This window comes from Coregonus clupeaformis, chromosome 25 (assembly GCF_020615455.1).
Source record: "Coregonus clupeaformis isolate EN_2021a chromosome 25, ASM2061545v1, whole genome shotgun sequence".
Lineage (NCBI taxonomy): Eukaryota > Metazoa > Chordata > Actinopteri > Salmoniformes > Salmonidae > Coregonus > Coregonus clupeaformis.
Window position 1 is genome coordinate 34,561,925 of NC_059216.1, and position 24,790 is coordinate 34,586,714.

Here is a 24,790-nt window from a genome sequence, read left to right on the forward strand (position 1 = left end):
AAGAAATATATTTAGATTTGTTTAACACTTTTTTGGTTACTACATGATTCCATATCTGTTATTTCATACTTTTGATGTTTTCAGTATTCTACAATGTAGAAAATAGTAAAAATAAAGAAAAACCCTTGAATGAGTAGGTGTGTCCAAACTTTTGACTGGTACACACACACACACACTGAGTGGGGTTGAGAGGAGCAGTGAACCAGGAACGATACATCTGGAGGAGTACATCTTTAATTAATATTACGGATGCTAACGAAGCGGATAATAACGCCCATGCTGCCAGTATGTTCCGGTCAATGAGGTAGTCCCGCCCGTACACTGTCTGACGATGTGGATTGCTCACTTTAATAGTTTGTGGATTTTTGGTGTTGTGAAAGCGTAGGGAAGTTTGGGAGTGTCTGGGTTACTTGCACAGGACGCAGTGGATTAGTCCTATTGTTAACAGAAAACGGTTCAAGATAAGGTCATCCATGGTCAAGATTACAGGGGAAGTCAGGAGAACCATGCAATGTTCCCCCCACACCAAAAAAATGTGTGCTGTGATTGATGGGGGAATAGCCCATCTGTAACAGGGCATGAGCCACCTACCCTGCGATTTCAGGTAAGTGCACTACCTCCTGTGCCATAAAGGTCCAGACCTCTTGGCAAAGTGGCAGAGGCCATTAGAAACATACACATAGAGAAGCTAGAAAAGCAATACAAAACCAACACACTCCATTCCCCATTTAATCTTGGTCTCTCCCTTGGCCGGCAGCGTAATAATGTGTGTTATAATTAGATGGTGTTTTTGTGAGAGTTCCAGAGAGCGCCAGCCTCCCTTAGGATCTCTTTCGCTGTGTAAAACAAAACAAAAAATCACGCAGACGCCAGAAGGATCTGTCTCTATGGCAACCAAAGTCTCTACACGCGCGCCGGCCCATGTCTTAGTGTCTGTTTCAGTATCAGGGTCTTATTCAGTTTTAAACTCCTCATAACTGAAGATGTTTTCGTTGAGTCCGTCTCTCGTTGGGTGCATCATACTGCTACATCTACTGAATGCTGTTACACTTTCACAAAGGGAGACAGAGAGAGAGAGAGAGAGAGAGAGAGAGAGAGAGAGAGAGAGAGAGAGAGAGAGAGAGAGAGAGAGAGAGAGAGAGAGAGAGAGAGAGAGACCCCTTTTTACTTCTATTTTGACAATGTATAAAGAATAAAGAGCCACACTCTACCCTCTGGCACTGTCGCCGGTTTTATGGTTTCCATTTGGAGCCAACCAGCATGATGATCAGAGTAAACACAGTCTAGCCTCCAATTCTGCTTATATAATAAAAAGCAGTCAGTGTTGGACCTTCATCAAATCTGCCAGAAGAAAAGATAAGCTGTAGTTTATGTATTAACCATTTACACATGGTATCTCTTTGTTTGAATATTGTACATCTACTATCTGTGAGTAACAGACATTTTAGGGTTAAGTGCCTTGCTCAAGATTTTTCACCTAGTCGGCTCAGGGATTAGAACCAGCGACCTTTCGGTTACTGGCACAACGCTCTTAACCACTAAGCTACCTGCCGCCCCTACATCTCTCTCTCAATCAGTCGTTGGCATGACAATACGTAGCTCCTACAGTTCTTTAACTCTCCAGATTTGTGATTCAGTGCTTCCCCGAGCCACGAAGTTGGCCAAATAAGAGGGATACACACACACACACACACACACACACACACACACACACACACACACACACACACACACACACACACACAGGCACACATGCAGAGGAGGAGAGGAGGAGAGGAGTACACACTCCCCCTTTTATTTTGTCAGCATTTCAGAAAACACTTTGTAAAATGTGATTGATTGATGTATCATTGATTGATGTACATCATTGATTGATGTAGTTGAATGATTTGACCATTTGATTAATCACTGGTTTCACCCTGCCTCTAGTCCCTCCCCCCATTCACTCTACATCTCTCTTTACCTTTCACTTGTGACAAATGATTGACTGGCCATGGCCCCCCTACACGCTCTCACGAGACCCACTGACAGCTTAGAAAGTAGATTACACCTTTCACGCCTTTTCAACCTCCTACTAATACCACACACACACACCATGCGCGCACGCGTGCACACACACACAAACACACAGACACAATCTAAGGGATTTCCAGATTCAATATTTGGGGATTAAATGTAAAAAAAAAAGATTGGTCATGTAATGATTAGAGGGGATAGACAACCTGCAGTACAATGACATGTTTTCTAAATCTGTGACAAAATTACTTTAGATTCAGGCTCAGTCAGATAACACATTTCACTTACTGTCCTTTCATTTTAATTTTGACTAATAAAATCAAATAAAGTCAGCATCATTTATTGTGATAAGGTCAATCACCATAATATTATTGTTATCACAGAGTTATCATTATATAAAGTTCCATTATTATCCCAACCCTAATCTAAAAGTCATGAACCAGCTGGACAGCTATGGAACAGGTAAATACAGGCTGCCAATGTGTCAATGATCCTCATTGGAATCTATCTCAGGAATATAACTTTGCTGTCATTATTTAAACATGATGCTGCCAACAGCCGAACCATCTCCATCCTGCAGGATAGGTACAAAATAAATCACTTAATCTTAGTGGGAGCCAAACCCATTTGACTGGTGTCCTGCCAGAAAGCACAGACTGTGTATGTGTGTATCTACTACTGCCAAGAGAAATGGGAATGGATTTGGGAATACATTACCAGTCTGGAGATAGAGAGAGGCAGAGCAGACAGAGCAGAGAGCAGACTCACACACCTACACAACACAACACACACACACACACACACACACACTATTACAGTCATTTAAAGCTCAACAGGTCACTCTCTGTTTACATATAAAATAAGTTATATTTTGTGTTTTTTTGTTTGTATTTTATCCCCTTTTTCTCCCCAATTTTGTGATATCCAATTGCAATGCAATTGCAATCTTGTCTCATCGCTGCAACTCCCCAACGGGCTCAGGAGAGGTTTCAAAGACAGATTATTATGGCGATTTTTAAAGCTTATCTCATTGGCTACAAGACTGTCAAGGTGCCATAGTAGCCAATCCCCTGTGTAATGGATGCCTACAGCGTGTAAGCAGGCAACATCATATTTTTGATGTGCAAAGATATAGTCACTCGGTGGCCATTCGATGTTGCCATTAAGTCATACGTCATCAAATAACATTGGCAATAGGCTAGATTTGTTCCTACGAACCTAAGGATTAATTTGATACCCATACTTGAAACCCTACCTCTTTAAGGAATACCTGGAATAGTATAACAGTAATCCTTCTACACCCCCCCTCCCCCAGTGGTGGTTGTCCCACTGGCTATCCTACGTTGAATGCACCAATTTGTAAGTCGCTCTGGATAAGAGCGTCTACTAAATGACTTAAATGTAAATGTAATAGCCCACCCCCCACGTAGCTATAGCTCAAACACAGACCAAATCAATAACGGTAGGTCACAGGCAGACAAATAAGATCCTCATGATCTGTGGAGTCCCGGCTTTCAGTGTGTATCAACGTATTTCGTGTTTATTTTGTTTATGCTTCACAACGACCTGGGGAATAGTTACAGGGGAGAGGAGGGGGCATGACAATTGGAATCTGGGGATGATTAGGTGGCCATGATGGTATGAGGGCCAGATTGGGAATTTAGCCAGGACACCGGGGTTAACACCCCTACTCTTACAATAAGTGCCATGGGATCTTTAGTGACCACAGAGAGTCAGGACACCCATTTAACTTCTCATCTGAAAGACAGCACCTTGCAGAGGGCAATGTCCCCAGTCACTGCTCTGGGGCATTGGGATATATTTTTTGGGGATCCATAGCTCAACATGTAAACAACGTGTGAGCTTAGCTACTCTCTGCTTCAGATGACAAGTGGTGCATTGCACATGTCCCATAAGGCCAGTAATGCCATCATACTGTAAGCCTACGTCTGCATTGGTGATGCATGCCATATGATAAGCTGCAACATGAATACACATGGCTGATATGCTGAGAGAGTGACAATCATATAAAACAGATTGGAGATCTTACAACCAGACAAAAATGAAATGTTCATTTGTGAATACAACACAGAAACACAGACTGAGACATCACCCCTTCCCTTCTTTATTGCAGGATTGTGATGTGTGATTAATCAACATTGACACTAGTTCATTTTAAATAATAATTTTCACTTAAAATAATCAACACTTCATCACCTAAAAATGTACAAACAAGCTAACTCGTATGGAAAGATTAGACTTAGTCTAAACAACAATAGATAATGAAGTAGTAACAAGTAGGTTATTATTACTAAAGCATCATTTCAGGTGAACAAATAAAAGTCCATACCAGCGGTGGCCAACCTTGCTCCACTGATCCCTGATCAACTGGTTGAGCAGACTTCTGTTCCAGCCCAGCAATAGCACACTTGATTATTAAGTTGAATCAGGTGTGTTATTGCTGGGCTGAAATAGAACCCTGCACACCAAGCATACCTCCAGCTATCAGGTTTGGCCTGCTCCAGTTGTAATAGGTCTATACATTGTGTGTGATGTTGACATACAGTATAACCCATGGCATATAGGATATATCCTTAGTCTCTTGGGACATTCATTGGGACCTCAATCTTCATCTGCAAACATACTTTCACAGCTTTCCATATCTGAGGACAGAAAACATCACAAAGAAACAGGCTTCATTAGACTCAAATTAGACAGCACTGAATACTATGTTGCTATTATCTCTTTGTCCTCAATGTTTTCCCCTCTAGGGACTGGAACTGGAGAATCTTTTCATATTGTCCTCCCACAATACTACCCGCCCTATCCTGTAGCCTACACTCTCCCTTTACTGACAGCTGGAGCTGCAATTTCACCCTCTTCAATGGCTGTTATCTACAAATGCATTTGGAGACTGTGTTTTTAATTTACAATGATTACATCAAGATAGCTAGCTGATAGGTAAGCCGATGACATGTAATTCACTTAGCTAAACAATGTGTAAAGTTAGCTAGCTAGCTAGCAGCTCAGTTGTATCCTCGGGAATGTTTACCGAGGGAATGTTTACCTAGGGCAACAACGGGAAACGGCAGTGACATAGGCAGTGAAGTAGGAAAGCTGGATCTCCCAACTCCTCCTTTTCCTCTATGCCAAACTGACATATTATGTACAGACGCTGTTAAGTTGGAGCATTTCAAAATTATGGGAGGCAACGCGATGACTAGAGACTACATTGTGATATGAACCCATCCTGAAATCTTGCCACTCAATCAGTGCATTGGTAGCAGGCAAATGTACATGCCAACATCACATGTTGACTGTGGCTCTTCAGCATCAGTGTATCACTGTGTTGTATAATGGTGTGTAGAACAGACGTGTAAATCACCTAGGATTCCCTGGCCATCCTCCCCATTAGGTCGGGGCTCTGGTGGGGTTAAATGGGGCTTTGATATGGGAGAGGGGGATGAACATCTATAAATCATATCTAATAGGCTGCCTATTGCTAAATCAATATGTTCATATTGCCTCCGACATCGCTCCCAGCCTTAATCCATCAGGCAGAGAATGGAGCAAGACAGAGTTAGGGTTTGCGTTTGGACAGGAGGCCCGATTCCCACAAACTGTACTTACAGCAAATGAGAGGTGATGCTTTTAATGGTTGCCATTTTTAAACTGACTTTACCTTGATAAAAAGATGAAGGATGTACAATAATCTGTAACCCCCATTGCTTATTTTGAGACAATGGCTTACTTAAGCAGAGTATGCTTTATCCTTTAGCCTATTGGTTCTCTCACTGTTAGTCCCGCCCCTAGTTGATAGCTCCTTACATGCTGCATGATGGAGAGAAAGGCATGTTGTCATTTTATGGTCTGGAAATAAGTTTAAAAAACCTAGTTAAATTACTCTTTAGAAATAGTCTTAGTGTCAGTTACTTCACAAGAGGTTTCTGGAGATCCCTTTTCTTTATTTCCCATGTTCTCTCTCCAATTGGCTTGGTAAGTTAGCATGCTTACTTCTGCTAACCTGATTCCTATGTTATTTGTCATGTTAGCTCCAGTTAGCGGTATATAAGGTAAAATGACATATGCTCCTGTCTAGAAAGATTTCAAGCTACAAATACTGCAGTGGTTACTTGAATAAGGTAGCCTATCTTACATTATACAGACATTATGTCTATTTTATTTATGTGTAAAATGCTATGGTACATTTAGCTGATGTGGATAATGGCTAATGCCTACCAGGTAGTCCTAGCTAGGATATGCTAGTAGTGTAACGTGGTTTCTAAGTTGTAAATAATGTAAACAAGATCCATTGTAATGGGGAGCAACAAATAAAGCAAAATAATGAGTTGCTTTTCCTGATATCAAAAGTCTAGTGGTCGTGTGAAGTCAACACATGACCTATTTACTTTCATGGTATAGCTCACTGTATCAATATCCATTTCACACAATGGTATTGTAGTAATCTCCCACATTGCAGTGTGCCACCTGTGTGATGTCATCCATCACCTTTATAGGAAATAACAGTGGTGTGATCCGCTGGGTCTTTATTACCACAGGTCAGGAGGTCACAGCCACTGAAGTTGTTGCCTGGGAACCGTTTCCTTGGCACCTGGAATGATAGACTCTCCCTGTGTCTGTTTACACCGATGACCATATGAGGAGATACATATGTTTTCAGGTTTAAACAATATGAATCAATCAACCAATCAGTTGATCAATCAATCATTGAATTAATCAATTCCTTTTCCATATGTTCCCTTCTCTGCCTCCGTTTATCCAAAGAGAGCTTTGCTGAGTGGTCCTTACTGTTTGACATCAGAATGAACTAAAACACAGGTTTGTTTAATCAATAACATTAGACAAAGATACTGTAGCTAGCAATGCTTCTTTATTTCCTGTTTCCTGAGTTACCTGAAGAGATCTTCAGCTTCACAAGCTATTTAACTCACAAGAGACATTAACAATAATGTTGTAGGTTATAAAGTATAATAAAATACACATTTCAAATAGCAATCATACATTCACCTCCCAAGCACTAGTATAGCACAGCATTTGGAAGTATTGCTTATTTGTTCAATCTGAATAAATTGATCAAGAAATGTCATTTACTTTGTAACTAATATGATTATCAGTATTCAGATGTATCAATCCACCTACTGCTATGTCACTATTAATGGCTGAATCATTGGTACAGTATTAGCCACATTTTTCACCAGATGTAGTGCAACATCTCTCTCTCCACATGTTGAGGAGGAGCAGGACACCTCACTCTGATGACACCACTGTCAAATACACCTCTGATTGGCAGATCTGTAGATCAAGGTTGTTGTCACCAGCCAGTCCAACAGAAAGGAAACCAGTCTTTATGGGTGAAGATGAGTGTCATGTCTTTAGTGTCGTAGAAGAACACCTCCCCTCTGTTGTGGTCCAGCTGCACTCTGATCCTGCAAGGGTCCCACCTGCTGCTATATACTTACCATATCTGCCCTATTTCCCAGATTCCAAACCTTGGTTTTCTATTTATTTCTACCTTCCTGTTGATGGACTCTTTGGCCACTCCTAGAAACCAGTAAGGGTGGGTCCCCACCTCCCAGTTGTGCTTCTCTAAGCTGAACCCCTCAGAGCCCAGAACATCTGCATAGAACATACACCGCTCTGGGTTGTCAGGGAGCTGCTGCCTTTGGCCTAAGCGTCTCATACTGGTCAGATCATCGGACAGAGAGAGACAGGCATGTGCAGTGTTGGGGTCAAGAATCACAGGGGCTAAAAAACAGAAAAAGTAATATTGTATGAACAATGCATGTCTCGTTATATTGGCCTTTCAATTAACTCCATTCATCAATATTGTAGCGACCTTAACCCAACACCCAGCGAACTCGTCAAGAGGTTCGGACCTCTTGGCCTAACAGTTAAGGTGTTGGCTTATCAGTTGCTAGTCCCGGTTGGGGCTACAATATTATCCATTGTTCGCACTATGTTTGACAATCCCCTGCATCTTCTCCCAGACTCTGAACTGCAGGTTGCCCAGGTGTTTGGCCACGTCTATCAGCGCTCACTGAGACCAGCTGTGGATGCCAGCAAGCATGCGGCCTCCCTTGATAAAAAAAATCTACAAATAATTAGCCAATCAACATTGAGCTGGGCTCATCTGTGGGTTGTCCTGGTGCAGCAAAACACCCACCAAGGGAGGCCAGTTTGGATTTGGCTTCACCCCCATCCAATCACATCCTAAGCAAAACATCATTTTCGTTTCTGGTCTGCTTGTGTTGATGTCCTGCAGTAGATAGTTTACTAAATCGTCCCTTTCCTAAGCCATGGATGGAGATGGGGATTTGGGCTTGTGGTTTTCACTTAATTCTCTGTACAGGCCAATGATTATGACGGCGATTCTGATCTAACCACAAACTAATACACTGCTCAAAAAAATAAAGGGAACACTTAAACAACACAATGTAACTCCAAGTCAATCACACTTCTGTGAAATCAAACTGTCCACTTAGGAAGCAACACTGATTGACAATACATTTCACATGCTGTTGTGCAAATGGAATAGACAACAGGTGGAAATTATAGGCAATTAGCAAGACACCCCCAATAAAGGACTGGTTTTGCAGACCACTTCTCAGTTCCTATGCTTCCTGGCTGATGTTTTGGTCACTTTTGAATGCTGGCAGTGCTTTCACTCTAGTGGTAGCATGAGACGGAGTCTACAACCCACACAAGTGGCTCAGGTAGTGCAGCTCATCCAGGATGGCACATCAATGCGAGCTGTGGCAAGAAGGTTTGCTGTGTCTGTCAGCGTAGTGTCCAGAGCATGGAGGTGCTACCAGGAGACAGGCCAGTACATCAGGAGACGTGGAGGAGGCCGTAGGAGATAACAACCCAGCAGCAGGACTGCTACCTCCGCCTTTGTGCAAGGAGGAGCAGGAGAAGGGACTACTAGAGCCCTGCAAAATGACCTCCAGCAGGCCACAAATGTGCCTGCTCAAACGGTCAGAAACAGACTCCATGAGGGTGGTATGAGGGCCCGACGTCCACAGGTGGGGGTTGTGCTTACAGCCCAACACCGTGCAGGACGTTTGGCATTTGCCAGAGAACACCAAGATTGGCAAATTCACCACTGGCGCCCTGTGCTCTTCACAGATGAAAGCAGGTTCACACTGAGCACGTGACAGACGTGACAGAGTCTGGAGACGCCGTGGAGAATGTTCTGCTGCCTGCAACATCCTCCAGCATGACCGGGTTGGCAGTGGGTCAGTCATGGTGTGGGGTGGCATTTCTTTGGGGGGCCGCACATCCCTCCATGTGCTCGCCAGAGGTAGCCTGACTGCCATTAGGTACCGAGATGAGATCCTCAGACCCCTTGTGAGACCATATGCTGGTGCGGTTGGTCCTGGGTTCCTCCTAATGCAAGACAATGCTAGACCTCATGTGGCTGGAGTGTGTCAGCAGTTCCTGCAAGAGGAAGGCATTGATGCTATGGACCGCCCGTTCCCCAGACCTGAATCCAATTGAGCACATCTGGGACATCATGTCTCGCTCCATCCACCAACGCCACGTTGCACCACAGACTGTCCAGGAGTTGGCGGATGCTTTAGTCCAGGTCTGGGAGGAGATCCCTCAGGAGACCATCCACCACCTCATCAGGAGCATGCCCAGGCGTTGTAGGGAGGTCATACAGGCACGTGGAGGCCACACACACTACTGAGCCTAATTTTGACTTGTTTTAAGGACATTACATCAAAGTTGGATCAGCCTGTAGTGTGGTTTTCCACTTTAATTTTGAGGGTTACTCCAAATCCAGACCTCCATGGGTTGATACATTTGATTTCCATTGATAATTTTTGTGTGATTTTGTTGTCAGCACATTCAACTATGTAAAGAAAAAAGTATTTAATAAGATTATTTCATTCATTCAGATCTAGGATGTGTTATTTTAGTGTTCCCTTTATTTTTTTGAGCAGTGTATGTTGTGCCACTGGCCTGAGACAATTGAAGTTCAATTGTTTTTGGTAACTTTAAGTTTGTTTTCAGTGTATTAAACTAAGCATATACAGTGGGGAGAACAAGAATTTGATACACTGCCGATTTTGCAGGTTTTCCTACTTACAAAGCATGTAGAGGTCTGTAATTTTTATCATAGGTACACTTCAACTGTGAGAGACGGAATCTAAAACAAAAATCCAAAAAATCACATTGTATGATTTTTAAGTAATTAATTTGCATTTTATTGCATGACATAAGTATTGTTTTCAGAAAAGCAGAACTTAATATTTGGTACAGAAACCTTTGTTTGCAATTACAGAGATCATACGTTTCCTGTAGGTCTTGACCAGGTTTGCACACACTGCAGAAGGGATTTTGGCCCACTCCTCCATACAGACCTTCTCCAGATCCTTCAGGTTTTGGGGCTGTCGTTGGGCAATTCGGACTTTCAGCTCCCTCCAAAGATTTTCTATTGGGTTCAGGTCTGGAGACTGGCTAGGCCACTCTAGGACCTTGAGATGCTTCTTACGGAGCCACTCCTTAGTTGCTCTGGCTGTGTGTTTCGGGTCGTTGTCATGCTGGAAGACCCAGCCACGACCCATCTTCAATGCTCTTACTGAGGGAAGGAGGTTGTTGGCCAAGATCTCACGATACATGGCCCCATCCATCCTCCCCTCAATACGGTGCAGTCGTCCTGTCCCCTTTGCAGAAAAGCATCCCCAAAGAATGATGTTTCCTCCTCCATGCTTCACGGTTGGGATGGTGTTCTTGGGGTTGTACTCATCCTTCTTATTCCTCCAAACACGGCGAGTGGAGTTTAGACCAAAAAGCTATATTTTTGTCTCATCAGACCACATGACCTTCTCCCATTCCTCCTTTGGATCATCCAGATGGTCATTGGCAAACTTCAGACGGGCCTGGACATGCGCTGGCTTGAGCAGGGGGACCTTGCGTGCGCTGCAGGATTTTAATCCATGACGGCGTAGTGTGTTACTAATGGTTTTCTTTGAGACTGTGGTCCCAGCTCTCTTCAGGTCATTGACCAGGTCCTGCCGTGTAGTTCTGGGCTGATTCCTCACCTTCCTCATGATCATTGATGCCCCACGAGGTGAGATCTTGCATGGAGCCCCAGACCGAGGGTGATTGACCGTCATCTTGAACTTCTTCCATTTTCTAATAATTGCGCCAACAGTTGTTGCCTTCTCACCAAGCTGCTTGCCTATTGTCCTGTAGCCCATCCCAGCCTTGTGCAGGTCTACAATTTTATCCCTGATGTCCTTACACAGCTCTCTGGTCTTGGCCATTGTGGAGAGGTTGGAGTCTGTTTGATTGAGTGTGTGGACAGGTGTCTTTTATACAGGTAATGAGTTCAAACAGGTGCAGTTAATACAGGTAATGAGTGGAGAAAAGGAGGGCTTCTTAAAGAAAAACTAACAGGTCTGTGAGAGCCGGAATTCTTGCTGGTTGGTAGGTGATCAAATACTTATGTGATGCAATAAAATGCAAATGAATTACTTAAAAATCATACAATGTGATTTTCTGGATTTTTGTTTTAGATTCCGTCTCTCACAGTTGAAGTGTACCTATGATAAAAATTACAGACCTCTACATGCTTTGTAAGTAGGAAAACCTGCAAAATCGGCAGTGTATCAAATACTTGTTCTCCCCACTGTATGTGTGTCTTTCGGAGAGGTTAGGTCAAGAGGTCAAATTTCAGTTGCAATTGACCAACTCCAGCGAAGGTGGTCCCCCACCTCCGCCTTCCAGCTGTGCTTCCCTGAGCTGAACCCCTCAGAGTCCAGAACATATGCATAGAACATATATAACGCTCTGGGTTGCCTGTGGCCTAAGCGTCTCACACTGGTCAGATCATCGGACAGAGAGACAGGCATGTGCGGTGTTGGGTCAAGAATCACAGGGGCAAAGAAACTGTTTTATGAAAAATGCTTGTCACAATAATGAACTACCTTTCAGTTAACTCAACATTAATATTAACATCTTAATCCATCTCACTTACTGTATTTTACAATCTACATCTTTTCCCAGACTCTGAACTTCAGGTTTCCCAGATGTTTGGCCACATCTATCAGCGCTCCTGAGACTAGCTGTGGATCCAGCAGTGTGCACTGGACACTCATGAGTCAGTGCTGCAGTGGGGTTGGGTTGAGATCCTCATAGGCTGCATTTACACAGGCAGCCAAATTCTGATAGTTTTTCCACTAATTGGTATTTTGACCAACCACATCAGATCTTTTCACATCAGATATTTTTCAGAGATCAATTAGTGAAAAAAACAATCAGAATTTGGCTGCCCATGTAAACGCAGCCAAAGAGGGAGACAAGAGGCAACATACTAACCTTTTCATGGTGGTCTTGAAGTTCTTTAACACATCATATGAAAACCTGTTATTTTTGGCCAAAGATTTAGTATGTACAGTAGGTAGTATTTTGTTTCCTAACGTCATCCTCTATCGGCAGAATAAAATCCCCCTGATCAAATAACTTCAGTCACAGTGTGAGGTTGTGACATAGAGATAGAGTGATCCACACTTTACCCTCAACAGGTGAGTCAGTGGAGAATGGAATTGAGTCTGGTTAGACAGGTAAATCATATTTTCTTGTACCTGCATGCCTCACAGAACACTGTGAGACTGAGGGAGTTAACAGAAGGAATGGAACACTCCCTCCCTCTCTCGTCAGATGGACGACTGTTGCAGGGAGAGAACAGAGGGTAGCAGTGACACTGTGTAGCAGCTAGCCGCTAGGGCAGATACAGGTAGAGAGAGAAAGAGGTTGAGAATAACAGTGACACTGGCTGCATCCCATATTGCACCCTAATGACAATATAGTGCACTACTTTTGACCAGGGACTATAGGGCTCTGGTCATAAGTAGTGCGGCATTATACTGTATAAAGAATAGGGTGCCATTTGGGACGCAACCTATGTAGCAGGGAATATGTAGAGAGGAGGGCAGAGAGGGAGCACAAGAGTGTAGCAGTGACACTGCAGCAGCTAGCAGGTAGAGAGAGCAAGGTCCCTCATTTGTATCTGCCACAGCTGATTAATGAGAGCTCGTCCTCTCCCCTGTTCTCTCCTTCTCCCACCCCCTCTCCCATCCTCATTGTCCCTTGCGCCGCTCCTCTCCCAGGCCTCATTTACATTCGGATGGAGGGAGGGAGCGAATGAGAGGAGTACATGGATGGTAGGGTACACCACTGACAGACAGGAGTGATGGCTCCATTTAGGGGCCCTATAGAGAGGAACACTGCAACAACACACAATACAAGTGTGAGAGAGTATGTGTGTGTTATGAACTGAGAATATTTCTGTACAGTACATTGTTAGTGTGCATGTATGAGTGTCTGAGAGTAGTTTTCTGTGTGTGTTTAAAAGGGAAAAAGTAAAGTGTGTGTATTGTGTTAGTTCTTGAGAGTATTCATATGTGTATTTTGTGTGTACTGTTCACCTCCCTCTAAGTGTGTATGTGTATGTAGAGAGAGTGCAGCTTGGGTCAAGTGCAAGCGGGTCAAACTGCTGATTCATCCCAACTTCTCAACACCTCCAGGGACATTGCATAGCTTACTGTGTTGTACACACACACACACAGGAATTATGACCAATCAGAGCCATGCGCTTGAGTCAATCAGCCAATTAGCATACAGCCATGTCTTTTCTCCCTCCCTCTCTGTGGCGTGGCTCTGTCGTGTTAGCCCAACATGCTGACTCATCGGACTGAGTTTTATTTAGAGCATGTGGTTTTACGGCAGCAATAGCAGTGTGACTATGGATACTGTAGGTAGGAAGGGAACATGGGCTGGGAAGAGAATCAAATGGAAATAGAGCCGCAACAAGAAAGTGGGAGGCTCCATAGACACTACTATAACATATATTATAATGTATAATTAGTGTACAGTCGTGGTCAAAGGTTTTGAGAATGACACAAGTATTGGTCTTCACAAAGTATGCTGCTTCAGTGTTTTTAGATATTTTTGTCAGATGTTACTATGGTATACTGAAGTATAATTACAAGCATTCCATAAGTGCCAAAGGCTTTTATTGACAATTACATGAAGTTTATGCAAAGAGTCAATATTTGCAGTGTTGACCCTTCTTTTTCAAGACCTCTGCAATCCGCCCTGGCATGCTGTCAATTAACTTCTGGGCCACACCTTGACTGATGGCAGCCCATTCTTGCATAATCAATGCTTGGAGTTTGTCAGAATTTGTGGGTTTTTGTTTGTCCACCCGCCTCTTGAGGATTAACCACAAGTTCTCAATGGGATTAAGGTCTGGGGAGTTTCCTGGCCATGGACCCAAAATGTCAATGTTTTGTTCCCCGAGCCAAAGTTATCACTTTTGCCATATGGCAAGGTGCTCCATCATGCTGGAAAAGGCATTGTTCGTCACCAAACTGTTCTTGGATGGTTGGGAGAAGTTGCTCTCGGAGGATGTGTTGGTACCATTCTTTATTCATGGCTGTGTTCTTAGGCAAAATTGTGAGTGAGCCCACTCCCTTGGCTGAATCCATACTCCAAGGCCGTTTTAATAATGTGGACTGGAATATGTTCGGGGTCGCCTCTGGGGATAACATCAATAAATACACCGACTCAGTCACCGGATGCATCACATCATCTATGCATTTTTTTTATGAATCAGTCACCGGATTCATAAAAAATGCATAGACGATGTGATACCGATGGTGTCTTTCAAAACTTATCCGAATCAAAAACCGTTGATTGATGGCAGCCTCTGGAAACTGAAGGAGAGAGACACTACTTAAAAACATGGCAAGGTGACCGGGGACAATTGTATGGTTGTCACGATCGTCGTAAGAAGCAGACCAAGGCGCAGCGCGATATGCGTACATCTTTTAATGAGTACTACACAATAACACAAAACAACAAAACGATACGTGAAGTCCTATGGTTAACAAAACACAAACCTCTCCGGAACAAGATCCCACAAATGACAAGTGCAAAACAGGCTGCCTAAGTATGGTTCCCAATCAGAGACAACGAGCCACAGCTGTCTCTAATTGGGAACCACCCTGGCCAACATAGAAATAAACGATCTAGAAAGAAACACATAGAAAACAAAACATAGACACTACACACCCTGGCTCAACATTTAAGAGTCCCCAGAGCCAGGGCGTGACAATGGTTAAACAGTACAAATATGACCTACGCAGAAAATGGCAAGACACAGGTATAGGGACAAAGTGTAGGAGCATTCAGTGGGTCGGATACGAGGCGTATGTGGCAGGGGCTTCTAACGATCACGGATAACAAAAAAAAAGCCAGTCACGTAGCGGACAACAACGTCCGCGTGCCCAAGAAAGGGAAAGTAACTGAACTGAATGACTAACAACCCGTAGCACTCACTTCCGTCATCATGAAGTGCTTCGAGAGGCTAATCAAAGACTACATCACCTCTTCCCTCCCCGACACACTCAACCCGCTCCAATTCACCTACCGCCCCAACAGATGCACTGAAGACGCAATCACAATTGCACTGCACACTGCCCTCACCCACCTGGACAAGAGGAATGCATATGTGATACCATAGTGCCCTCTAAGCTCAACACAAAGCTCACAGCCCCGGGACTGAACTCCTCCCTAGACTTCCTGACGGGCCGCCCACAGGTGGTGAAGGTAGGCAACATTACCTCCTCCACACTGATCCCCAACACGGGGTCCCCACAAGGGTGCATCCTCAGTCCCCTCCTGTACTCCCTGTATACCCACGACTGCGTAGCCTCACACAGTTCCAACTCCATCATCAAGTTCGCTGACGACACGACACAACGATGAGACGGCCTACAGGGAGGAGGTAGACACTCTGTGGTGCCAGGTAAACAACCTCTCCTTCAACGTCAGCAAAACGGTCAAAAACTTAGTTCCTCAGCGTACACATCTCCGAGGAGCTGAAATGTTCAAACCACACGGACACCGTGGTGAAGGTACAACAGCAACTCTGTAACCTCAGGAGGCTGAAGAAGTTCGGCCTGTCCCCGAGGGCCCTCACAGTGTTCTACAGGAGCACCATCGAGAGCATACTGTTGGGCGGCATTACAGCCTGGTATGGCAACTCTACCACCGCTGACCACAAGGCACTACAGAGGGTGCTACGCTCAGCCGAACGCACCATTGGGTGCACACTGCCTGCCCTCCAGGACACCTACAACACCAGGTGTCACAGGAAGGCCAAGAATATCATCAAGCTGCTGAATAGCCACGACTAGTCAGCTACCTGCCCCCCCTTAATGCTGAATAGACACCACTACTCCTTTATTTTTTATTGTATTTCTTGTCGCAAAAATAAAACTCCAGGTCACACAGCAAAATACTGTCACATATGCAACCACATTTGTCCCACTTTAGAGCGCCACCTCCCTGGCCTTGAGAGCCCAGCTGAAATGTGTTTGGCCTGCTGTTTAGTTGATGGTGGCTAGGCTAACAGGTTCTGTTGGATGGGAAAAGCACGGAAAACACCGCACAAAGCACCAGTTTCTCCAACAGTGGGTTGGCATGGGCAGAAGACAGGAGGAGACAGGGATGGATGGAAAGAGAGTGTGAGGAATGGCCAAATAAAAAGATACAAGGACACCTAAATCAGCCAGACAGAGCCTGTGTGCGCTGTGGTTTCAGCCAAGTCAGTGTCCTGCAACAGCAGCACAATGGAGCAGCATGCATCCTTCGCTGCCTCCCACCCATGCCAAACCTCTGCTACTGGACAACCTCTGCTATCATCTCTGCCTCTTTCTCAATTTCTCCCCATTTCTGTAGCTATATCTGTTCCTCTCTCCCGTGTTTCTCTCCATCTTTTCCAAGCTTTCCCCTATCTCTCCGTTCATGTCTCTGTATCAGTTCCTTTCTCCTTCTCTACCTCATAGCTTCTCTTGATCCCCCTCCCTCTCTCCGTCCTCGCTCCCTCTTTCTCCGTACACCGATGTTGTGTAGAATGAATGGGAGGATTGGTTTAATCCAGTAAGAGAGTGGATTAGAGTGTATTGTCCCAGTACGTATCGGATGCTGCTACCGCTGCTTCCTCAAGATGAGACGGCGGCTGGATTAGACAATTACTGTATTTGATTAAACAACTGCTTGATTATATTTCCCTTCAAGTGCATTTCCTTATTCGCAGCCCCCTGAGTCCTCTCTGATAGATACAAGAGACAAACAAATGTGTGAGAGCAAGAGAGAGTAATTGAGTGTGTCAGTCTCAGTGTGTGTGTGTGTGTGTGTGTGTGAGAGAGATTTGAGAGTGTGTGCGTATACAAGTGTGCGAGACTGTTTGCGTTTATACAACAATGTATGCGTGTTTATATGAGTGTGCATGTAAGCTTTTGACTGTGTGTGTGTGTGTGTGTGTGTGTGTGTATGCATTTGTATGCCGTGTGTGCACTTGCGTCTCTCTACGTCGCTCAGATCCAATACTCGGGTACTTTGATTACAAAAACAAATGAATCTTTATTCAGACGGGAGTGCCATCGTCGTAAATCTCTCCCAAACACAAACATTGTATTTACAGTCCTGTAATCGGCAGGAACAAGAGGAGCGCTGGCCAATCCCCTCTGGAGCAGCAGCCCTGGGTCCTGTTCATCAGGCACCAAATGGACTGAAACAGGGAGGGACTACCTGAACATGTCAAATAAGAAGCACTTGTTTTCATGTTCCATTGCAAAGCGTTTTACTACTTTGTGCACTAATGAATTTGACCCTGTTCACCGGGGCTTTATAATACACTATACAGGCGCAGCTAGGGCCGTCCTGGAGCCCTGCCTGATTAAAAATCCAATCTTATTACTACCAGGGGTAATATTCAATTTGGATGCAACCTACCCCTTCATCCCTTCTCTTCTCTCTATCTCTCTCACTCCCCCTCTCGCTCGCTCTTTCTCAGGTGAAAGTGCATTTGGGAGAGTGGGGAATTATTGGACGGGACCTGCTTAATGGGGTTTAGAGAGAGAGAGAAAGGAGAGGGGAAATAGGGAGAGAGAGCTGGCTGGGTCACTGGTTCTCTGTCAAAGTAGCAGAGGTGGGCCAGAAGCACGTCAACAGTGGGCTCCAAAATGCCTCCTGCACAAGTTGTTCCATAGTTTCCCTCACTGTGGATCCAAGCCTGATTTTTCTTAGATGTTGGCCAGAACGAAGCTGTCCAGTCCAGGGAAGAGAGAGGGAGGAGAGAGGAAGGGAGTGTCCACTCTCAGTTAGCTGTTGGCCTGTCCATAGCTGATGACACACTCAAAGTCTCTGAAGCTCACATGGCCGTCACTATCCTGATCTGCCAGCCTGTAAGAGAGACAAATAACACAGTTAAAGGAGAAAAGGAGAGGAGAGGGGAAGGGAAGAGATGGGAGAGGAGATGAGGGGAGAAAGGAGGACAGAAGGAGGGGAGGAGAGAAGAGAACAGAAGAGAGGAGAAGAAGCATACATCTCTGTGGTAAGAAGCAGCCAGTTGTCCACAGCTGGTTTGTATTATCTATCCCTGGAGAGCACAGCTAGTCGGCCACGGTACAGCCAAGCTCTGGCACACTGGCTCCTAGCACCACAGGCTGCCAGTGCTTTACAATGGCTCTATTACTCTGTTCTATATCCATACAATAGCAGTTCTACAAACATATTGAAACACACACGCACAGTACACACACACACACACACACACACACACACACACACACACACACACACACACACACACACAACTGCATGAGCACCAACACACACAAACATACACACGCTATCACACTAGAGGATGAGTCACTCCACTCCAGAGCCAGTGTATGAAGAAGTCGCCACAGTAAATTGAATCATGTCAATGGAGAAATTACAGTACAATGGACCTGACTCTCTATTTCTCTTTCTTCCCATCTCTCACCCCCTCCCTGGCTCTCTCTCTCCTCCACATCTCTCTGCCACACACACCTTCTCTCCCTCTCTGTCTGTGTGATCTCCCCATTCCTTGGCTATGCAGAGTGTGCGTGTAAACACATCAGCTCTGTGGAGATGAGGATCAACAGGGAGGAGAATTAGAGCAACATTACATAGCCAGCCAGTGGAAAATCACACTTCCTCCTCCTTCCCGTGTCTCCTCGTCTCGGCCTACTAACCAGCGCTCTAACGGGGGCTCTAAATGAGAGCACTGTGAGGATCCAATTAGGGATCTATTTTCAGGGGGTCTATCTGTATTGTAGAAGGTGGTTAGATAGTGTGAGACCCCCATTCACAGCCCATGTATCGCTCCTCCGCACCCTCCCACCACCAGGGATGTAGTGGAGGGTAAACAAACAAAACCCTGTCCTCCATTTACATTTTTACATTTTAGTCATTTAGCAGACGCTCTTATCCAGAGCCACTTACAGTTAGTGAGTGCATACATTTTCATACTGGCCCCCCGTAGGAAACGAACCCACCACCCTGGCGTTGCAAGCGCCATGCTCTACCAACTCCACCGCACCTGCTGGATCATCTTCTGAAATACCTCTTTACCTGGTGGCCCTACTGTACACCTGCAACAACTACTCTGCTACTACAGGGTTTCCCAAACTCGGTCCTGGGGACCCCAGGGGGTGCACATTTAGCTTTTCCCCCTAGCACTACACTACACAGCGGATTAGTGAGGAGTTCATTAGTTTAATCCGCTGTGTAGAGCTAGGGCAGAAAACTAAACGTGCACCACTTGGGGTCTCCAGGAACCAAGTTTTTGGAAACGCTGCGATACTACACCTCACTACACCTCACTTCACCCACTCATTTCCCTCAAGCCCTCTAAGCTCTGCTAAGAGTGTCTAGAACTGTCTACTATGGTTTAGTAAAGACTATCTGAATCCGTGTAGGAGAGCAAGAAAGATGATAAGAAAAAGTGACAAAGAGCGAGAGAAGGAAAGAGAGAAAGCGATATGGAAAGACAGCAAGAGAGAGAGATTGAGATGGAAAGAGAAGAGGCAGGGAGGGAAAGAGAATACCAAAAAGGGGACAGACAAAGATGATGAGTGAGCCTGAGTAACAACACTAAGAGCCCACTTTATGTAGCATTAGATGGAAGACGAGAGAGGATCATGACTTAATGCCTGCGTGCTGCTTGTGTGTGTGTGGGTATGAGTGTGTGTGTATGAGTGTGGGCATGAGTGTGTTAGTGTCAATGAATCAAACCACTTATACAGCGAGACTTGAACTGACAGAAGCTACGACCATAATCAAGAACGTACCATTAGGACGTGATTAGTGTGTGTATAATCAGACATTTGGAGTGGCGAGTGTGTGTTTACGTGTGTATGTGTGTGTTGACAGTCTAATTAAGGCCTGACACTGACCGTTCTTGTAACCGTGTTGTGGTGACAGCTATGAAATTACCATTACTGCTCAGGCTGTCATACACAGAGACTGATAGTGGGTCAGCGAGAGGGGATGGAAAGAGAAGGGAGGAGAGAGAGAGGGCTGGATGGAGAGGGGGAAACAGGGAGAGTTGGAAGGATAGAGAGAGAGAGAGCGAGAGAGAGGCGGGGGGGGGGAGAGATAAATGTGGTGAAAGAGTGGGATGGGGAGGGAGAGTTGGAGAGAGTGAGAGAAAGAGGTGTGAAACTCAACTCCTAGAGGGCAACAGAGTCTGCTGCTTTTCATACTCTCCTTTTAATTAGTGTTGTAGTACTGAGAAACCAGGGGAGTGAACTCCCTAGCCAATCAGTGACATTAAGTGATCAACTAAGTGCCAGAGGGAGAGGAGAGAGGAGACCCACCTGACAGACACTGTAGCGTAGCTCCTGGAGGACATCAGCTTGATACTATCCCTGCTCTAAGTGGTATGAACCTGGGCCTGTGGGCCGGGCTGAATATGTCTCACTCACTCACTGCAGTCAGCCTCCACAAGGGGGGAAAGACAGCAACTCCCAGGGGCCAGTGGGGCATTAATCACAGTATAGTCATTGCTCTAAAACAGGGATGGGCAACTCCAGTCGTCGGGGCCGGAGTGGTGTCACACTTTTCCCACATCCCTAGCAAACACAGCGGATCAAACTAATTGCATTTTAAACTAAAGATCGTGATTAGTTGATTATTGGAGTCAGGTGTGTTAGCTGGGGCTGGGGCAAACATGTGACACCAGTCAGGTCCCCGGGGAGTGGAGTTGCCTATCCCTGCTCTAAAGACACACACTGATCATGCACACAAAGCACATACACCATGTGTGTAAAAAGAGAGCATGTCAAAAAAAACATAGCTTCAACTCTGTCAATGTTGAATAGAGCGGCTCCAGTGGTCCAACACTGACTACAAAGGAAAAATAGAGCGAAAGATAGACTGCTCAGCAGTTGACTGTTCATTCAGTCCATTACAACTGGTTACACCAGATGGATCCATTCATACCTAATTACATTATCAGTGTGTGGCAGCTGTGTGTGTGTGTGTGGAACCCCAATCGGGATATTGATGCCTCTCATGAGAGCATCTGCCCCAGTTTCCGTCTGTGCATCACAACACACACAGTCTTATGGCATGCAGGAGCCCAGGGTTCGAACCAAGTCAGTCAATCACATATACAGGTAACTGCCAAAATAAAGGAAAAGCACCTAAATAAAGTGTCTTAATAGGGCGTTGGGCCACCACGAGCCAGAACAGCTTCAATGCACCTTGGCATATACTCTACAAGTGTCTGGAACTCTATTGGAGGGATGCGACACCATTCTTCCATGATTTGGTGTTTTGTTGCTGGTGGTGGAAAATGCTGCCTCAGGCGTGTTCAAATGGGTTGAGATCTGGTGACTGAGACACAAACACACACACACACACACACACACACACACCCTTTAAACCCCTATGTTCAGCTGGTAGAGCACGGCGCTTGTAACGGCAAGGTAGTGGGTTCGATCCCCGGGACCACCCATACACAAAAATGTATGCACGCATGACTGTAAGTCGCTTTGGATAAAAGCGTCTGCTAAATGGCAACCCCAGTTGTAACTAACCTGGTTCAGATAATCAACCAGCAAATTATGTATAATCAGGTGTGGTAGATTAGGGTTGGTGTGAAAACCTACAGGATGGTAGATTTCTAGGAACAGGGTTGGAGAGCCCTGATCTAAAATATAATTTCCACCTCCAGAGATGAGCCCAATAACATATTGATAAAACATATATTAAAAGTATTATTATATATTTTTATTTTTCAACCCTACCAACCCTCCCCTGCAGTTACCCAATTGGATCTGCATTTATCACAACATCCTGATTGTTATTATTATTAATTATTAATGGGGGGGTTCTATAATATAACAAAGTATATCATTGCCCTTTTAAGACGCCATTGCCCCCTTTGGGTGGTCCTCTGTAGCTCAATTGGTAGAGCATGGCGCTTGTAACGCCAGGGTAGTGGGTTCGATCCCCGGGACCACCAATACGTAAACATTTATGCACACATGACTGTAAGTCGCTTTGGATAAAAGCATCTGCTAAATGGCATATTATTATTATTATTATTTAAGAGCTCTATTGCGCAGCTGCCCATAAACCATGCTTGGAACTCCGGTTGTAAATGCATTTTTAAAACAATGCCACACGCACAATTGTAGGAGAGGCCTTCTTAACAAAGGCCAAAACTGCTTTCCAAAAGTGTTTTGCCTAGATTGCATTAAGAATTGTTGCGCATTGGAAAGTTACAACGTGAATGGTAAAGTATATGCTTTCAATTACACTGAACAAAAATATAAACGCAACATGTAAAGTGTTGATCCCATGAGCTGAAATAAAAGATCCCAGAAATGTGTGACTCCTTTCAGGAAACTAGGTGTATGTCGCGCGTCACTACTTCACAGGAGAGGCATTTGAACGTAAACATTTATAATTTATCAAAATGTGTTTTTGGCAGAAATGCCTTCTGGAACATGTGAACTTTCATGTGCCTTAATAACAAACTTGTATGCCATCTGTAAATACGAATAAATAAATAAAATTACGAACCTAGTTGGTTTAGCCACGGAAAAAGACAGGAAACTTCCCGCTAGCCATGTTTGGCTGAGATAATGGATGGGCTGGACATGCCAAAAGATACGTTTGGATTGGTCTGGCATGTAGTACGCTAGTTAAAGTTAATCCTTTCTAACGCGGCTTTTTTAAAAAGATATCACAAAGAACTGCAAAAACACCTGTCTCCGGATTACATCTTCAAACTAAGGGCAACCATGGCATCCGTGACAGAGAGGGAGAAGCGTTCATCCATGGGTAAGAGAGTCTAGCTAGCTACATTTTCAGATATTATACATTTCTAATTTTGTCAGAAAGTCAAATTCATTGCAAGTTTAGCGTACTGTTAGATAGCTATCTAACGTTAGCTGGCTGGCTGGCTCGCTAGCTAACGTTACGTGTATGATCTATGTAGTAATATTATTCGTATCTCAGAGCCATTTGCATTGATAGTTATAGCCTAATGTTAGCTAGCTAGCTAACATTGAACCTAGTTGGTTAGCTTTAGCTACCTGTAGATTCATGCTGGATAGTAACGTTATGAGTTGGGATTATGGTTCATTGTAAACAAAAGACTCCACTATGCAAGTAACCATTTCACTGTACCGTTTATACCTTATGTATCCTGTACATGTGACAAATAAACATTGATTTTAATTGATATAGTGTGTGTTTACCAGAGACGGTAATGTGACAAACAACATGACCTGCACCAAAGTCAAATTGTGGCTATATCCAGGAAAGCCAACGTTCCAAAAGCTGGGCCTAAAATAGTGTATAAGAGATCATACAAAAGATTTTGCTATGACTTTCATGTGGATGATGTTAAAAATATTTGTTGGTTTGATGTGATTAATAAGGAGCATCCAGACACTGCATTTGATGAATTTATGAAATTGATTCTTCCAATTATTGATAAACATGCACATGTTAAGAAACTGACTGCTAGAACTGTTAAGGCTCCATGGATTGATGCGGAATTGAAAAACTGTATGGTTGAAAGAGATGGGGCAAAAGGAGTGGATAATAAGTCTGGCTGCACATCTGACTGGCTGACTTACTGCAAATTGAGAAATTATGTGACTAAACTCAACAAAAAGAAGCAGAAACTGTATTATGAAGCCAAGATCAATGATATAAAGAATGATGGAAAAAAAACTTGAGTACTTTAAATGAAATTATGGGCAGAAAGACAAATACAACTCCATCTTTCATCGAATCAGATGGCTTATTCATCACAAAACCATTTGATGTTGCCAATTATTTTAATGATTATTTCATTGGCAAAGTGGGCAAACTTAGGCAGGAAATGCCAACAACGAACAGTGAGCCATCATACTCATGCATAAAAAAATTATGAAAGAAAAGCATTGCAAGTTTGAATTTTGTAAAGTTAGTGTGGGAGAGGTGGGGAAATTATTTTTATCAATCAACAATGACAACCCTCCTGGCATTGACAGCTACTGAGGATGGTAGCTGACTCTATAGCCACTCATATCTGTCATATCTTTAATCTGAGCCTAGAGGAAAGTATTTGTCCTCAGGCCTGGAGGGAAGCCAAAGTCATTCAGCTACCCAAGAGTGGTAAAGCGGCCTTTACTGGTTCTAACAGCAGACCTATCAGCTTGCTTGGAAAAAATGGTGTTTGACCAAATACAATGCTACTTCTCTGTAAACAAATTAACAACAGACTTTCAGCATGCTTATAGAGAAGGGCACTCAACATGTACTGCACTGACACAAATGACTGATGATTGGTTGAAAGAAATTGATAAGAAGAAGATTGTGGGAGCTGTACTATTAGATTTCAGTGCAGCCTTTGACATTATTG

General features: G+C 44.2%; 1 protein-coding gene across 4 annotated transcripts in view; it reads right to left on the minus strand.

Annotated features, from left to right (window-relative positions):
* Positions 1–16,284: 16,284 nt before the first annotated feature.
* efcab11 (EF-hand calcium binding domain 11) overlaps positions 16,285–24,790 on the minus strand; it is an 84,505-nt gene continuing 75,999 nt past the window's right edge. For 3 of the 4 annotated variants that reach the window (XM_041847064.1, XM_041847065.1, XM_041847063.1), the window contains one exon: positions 16,285–18,297. In XM_041847064.1, the coding sequence (XP_041702998.1) occupies positions 18,216–18,297 (82 nt within the window). In that variant the 3' untranslated portion in view covers positions 16,285–18,215. The remainder of the gene's footprint in view (positions 18,298–24,790) is intronic. The other variant, XR_005995275.1, reaches the window with a different exon arrangement.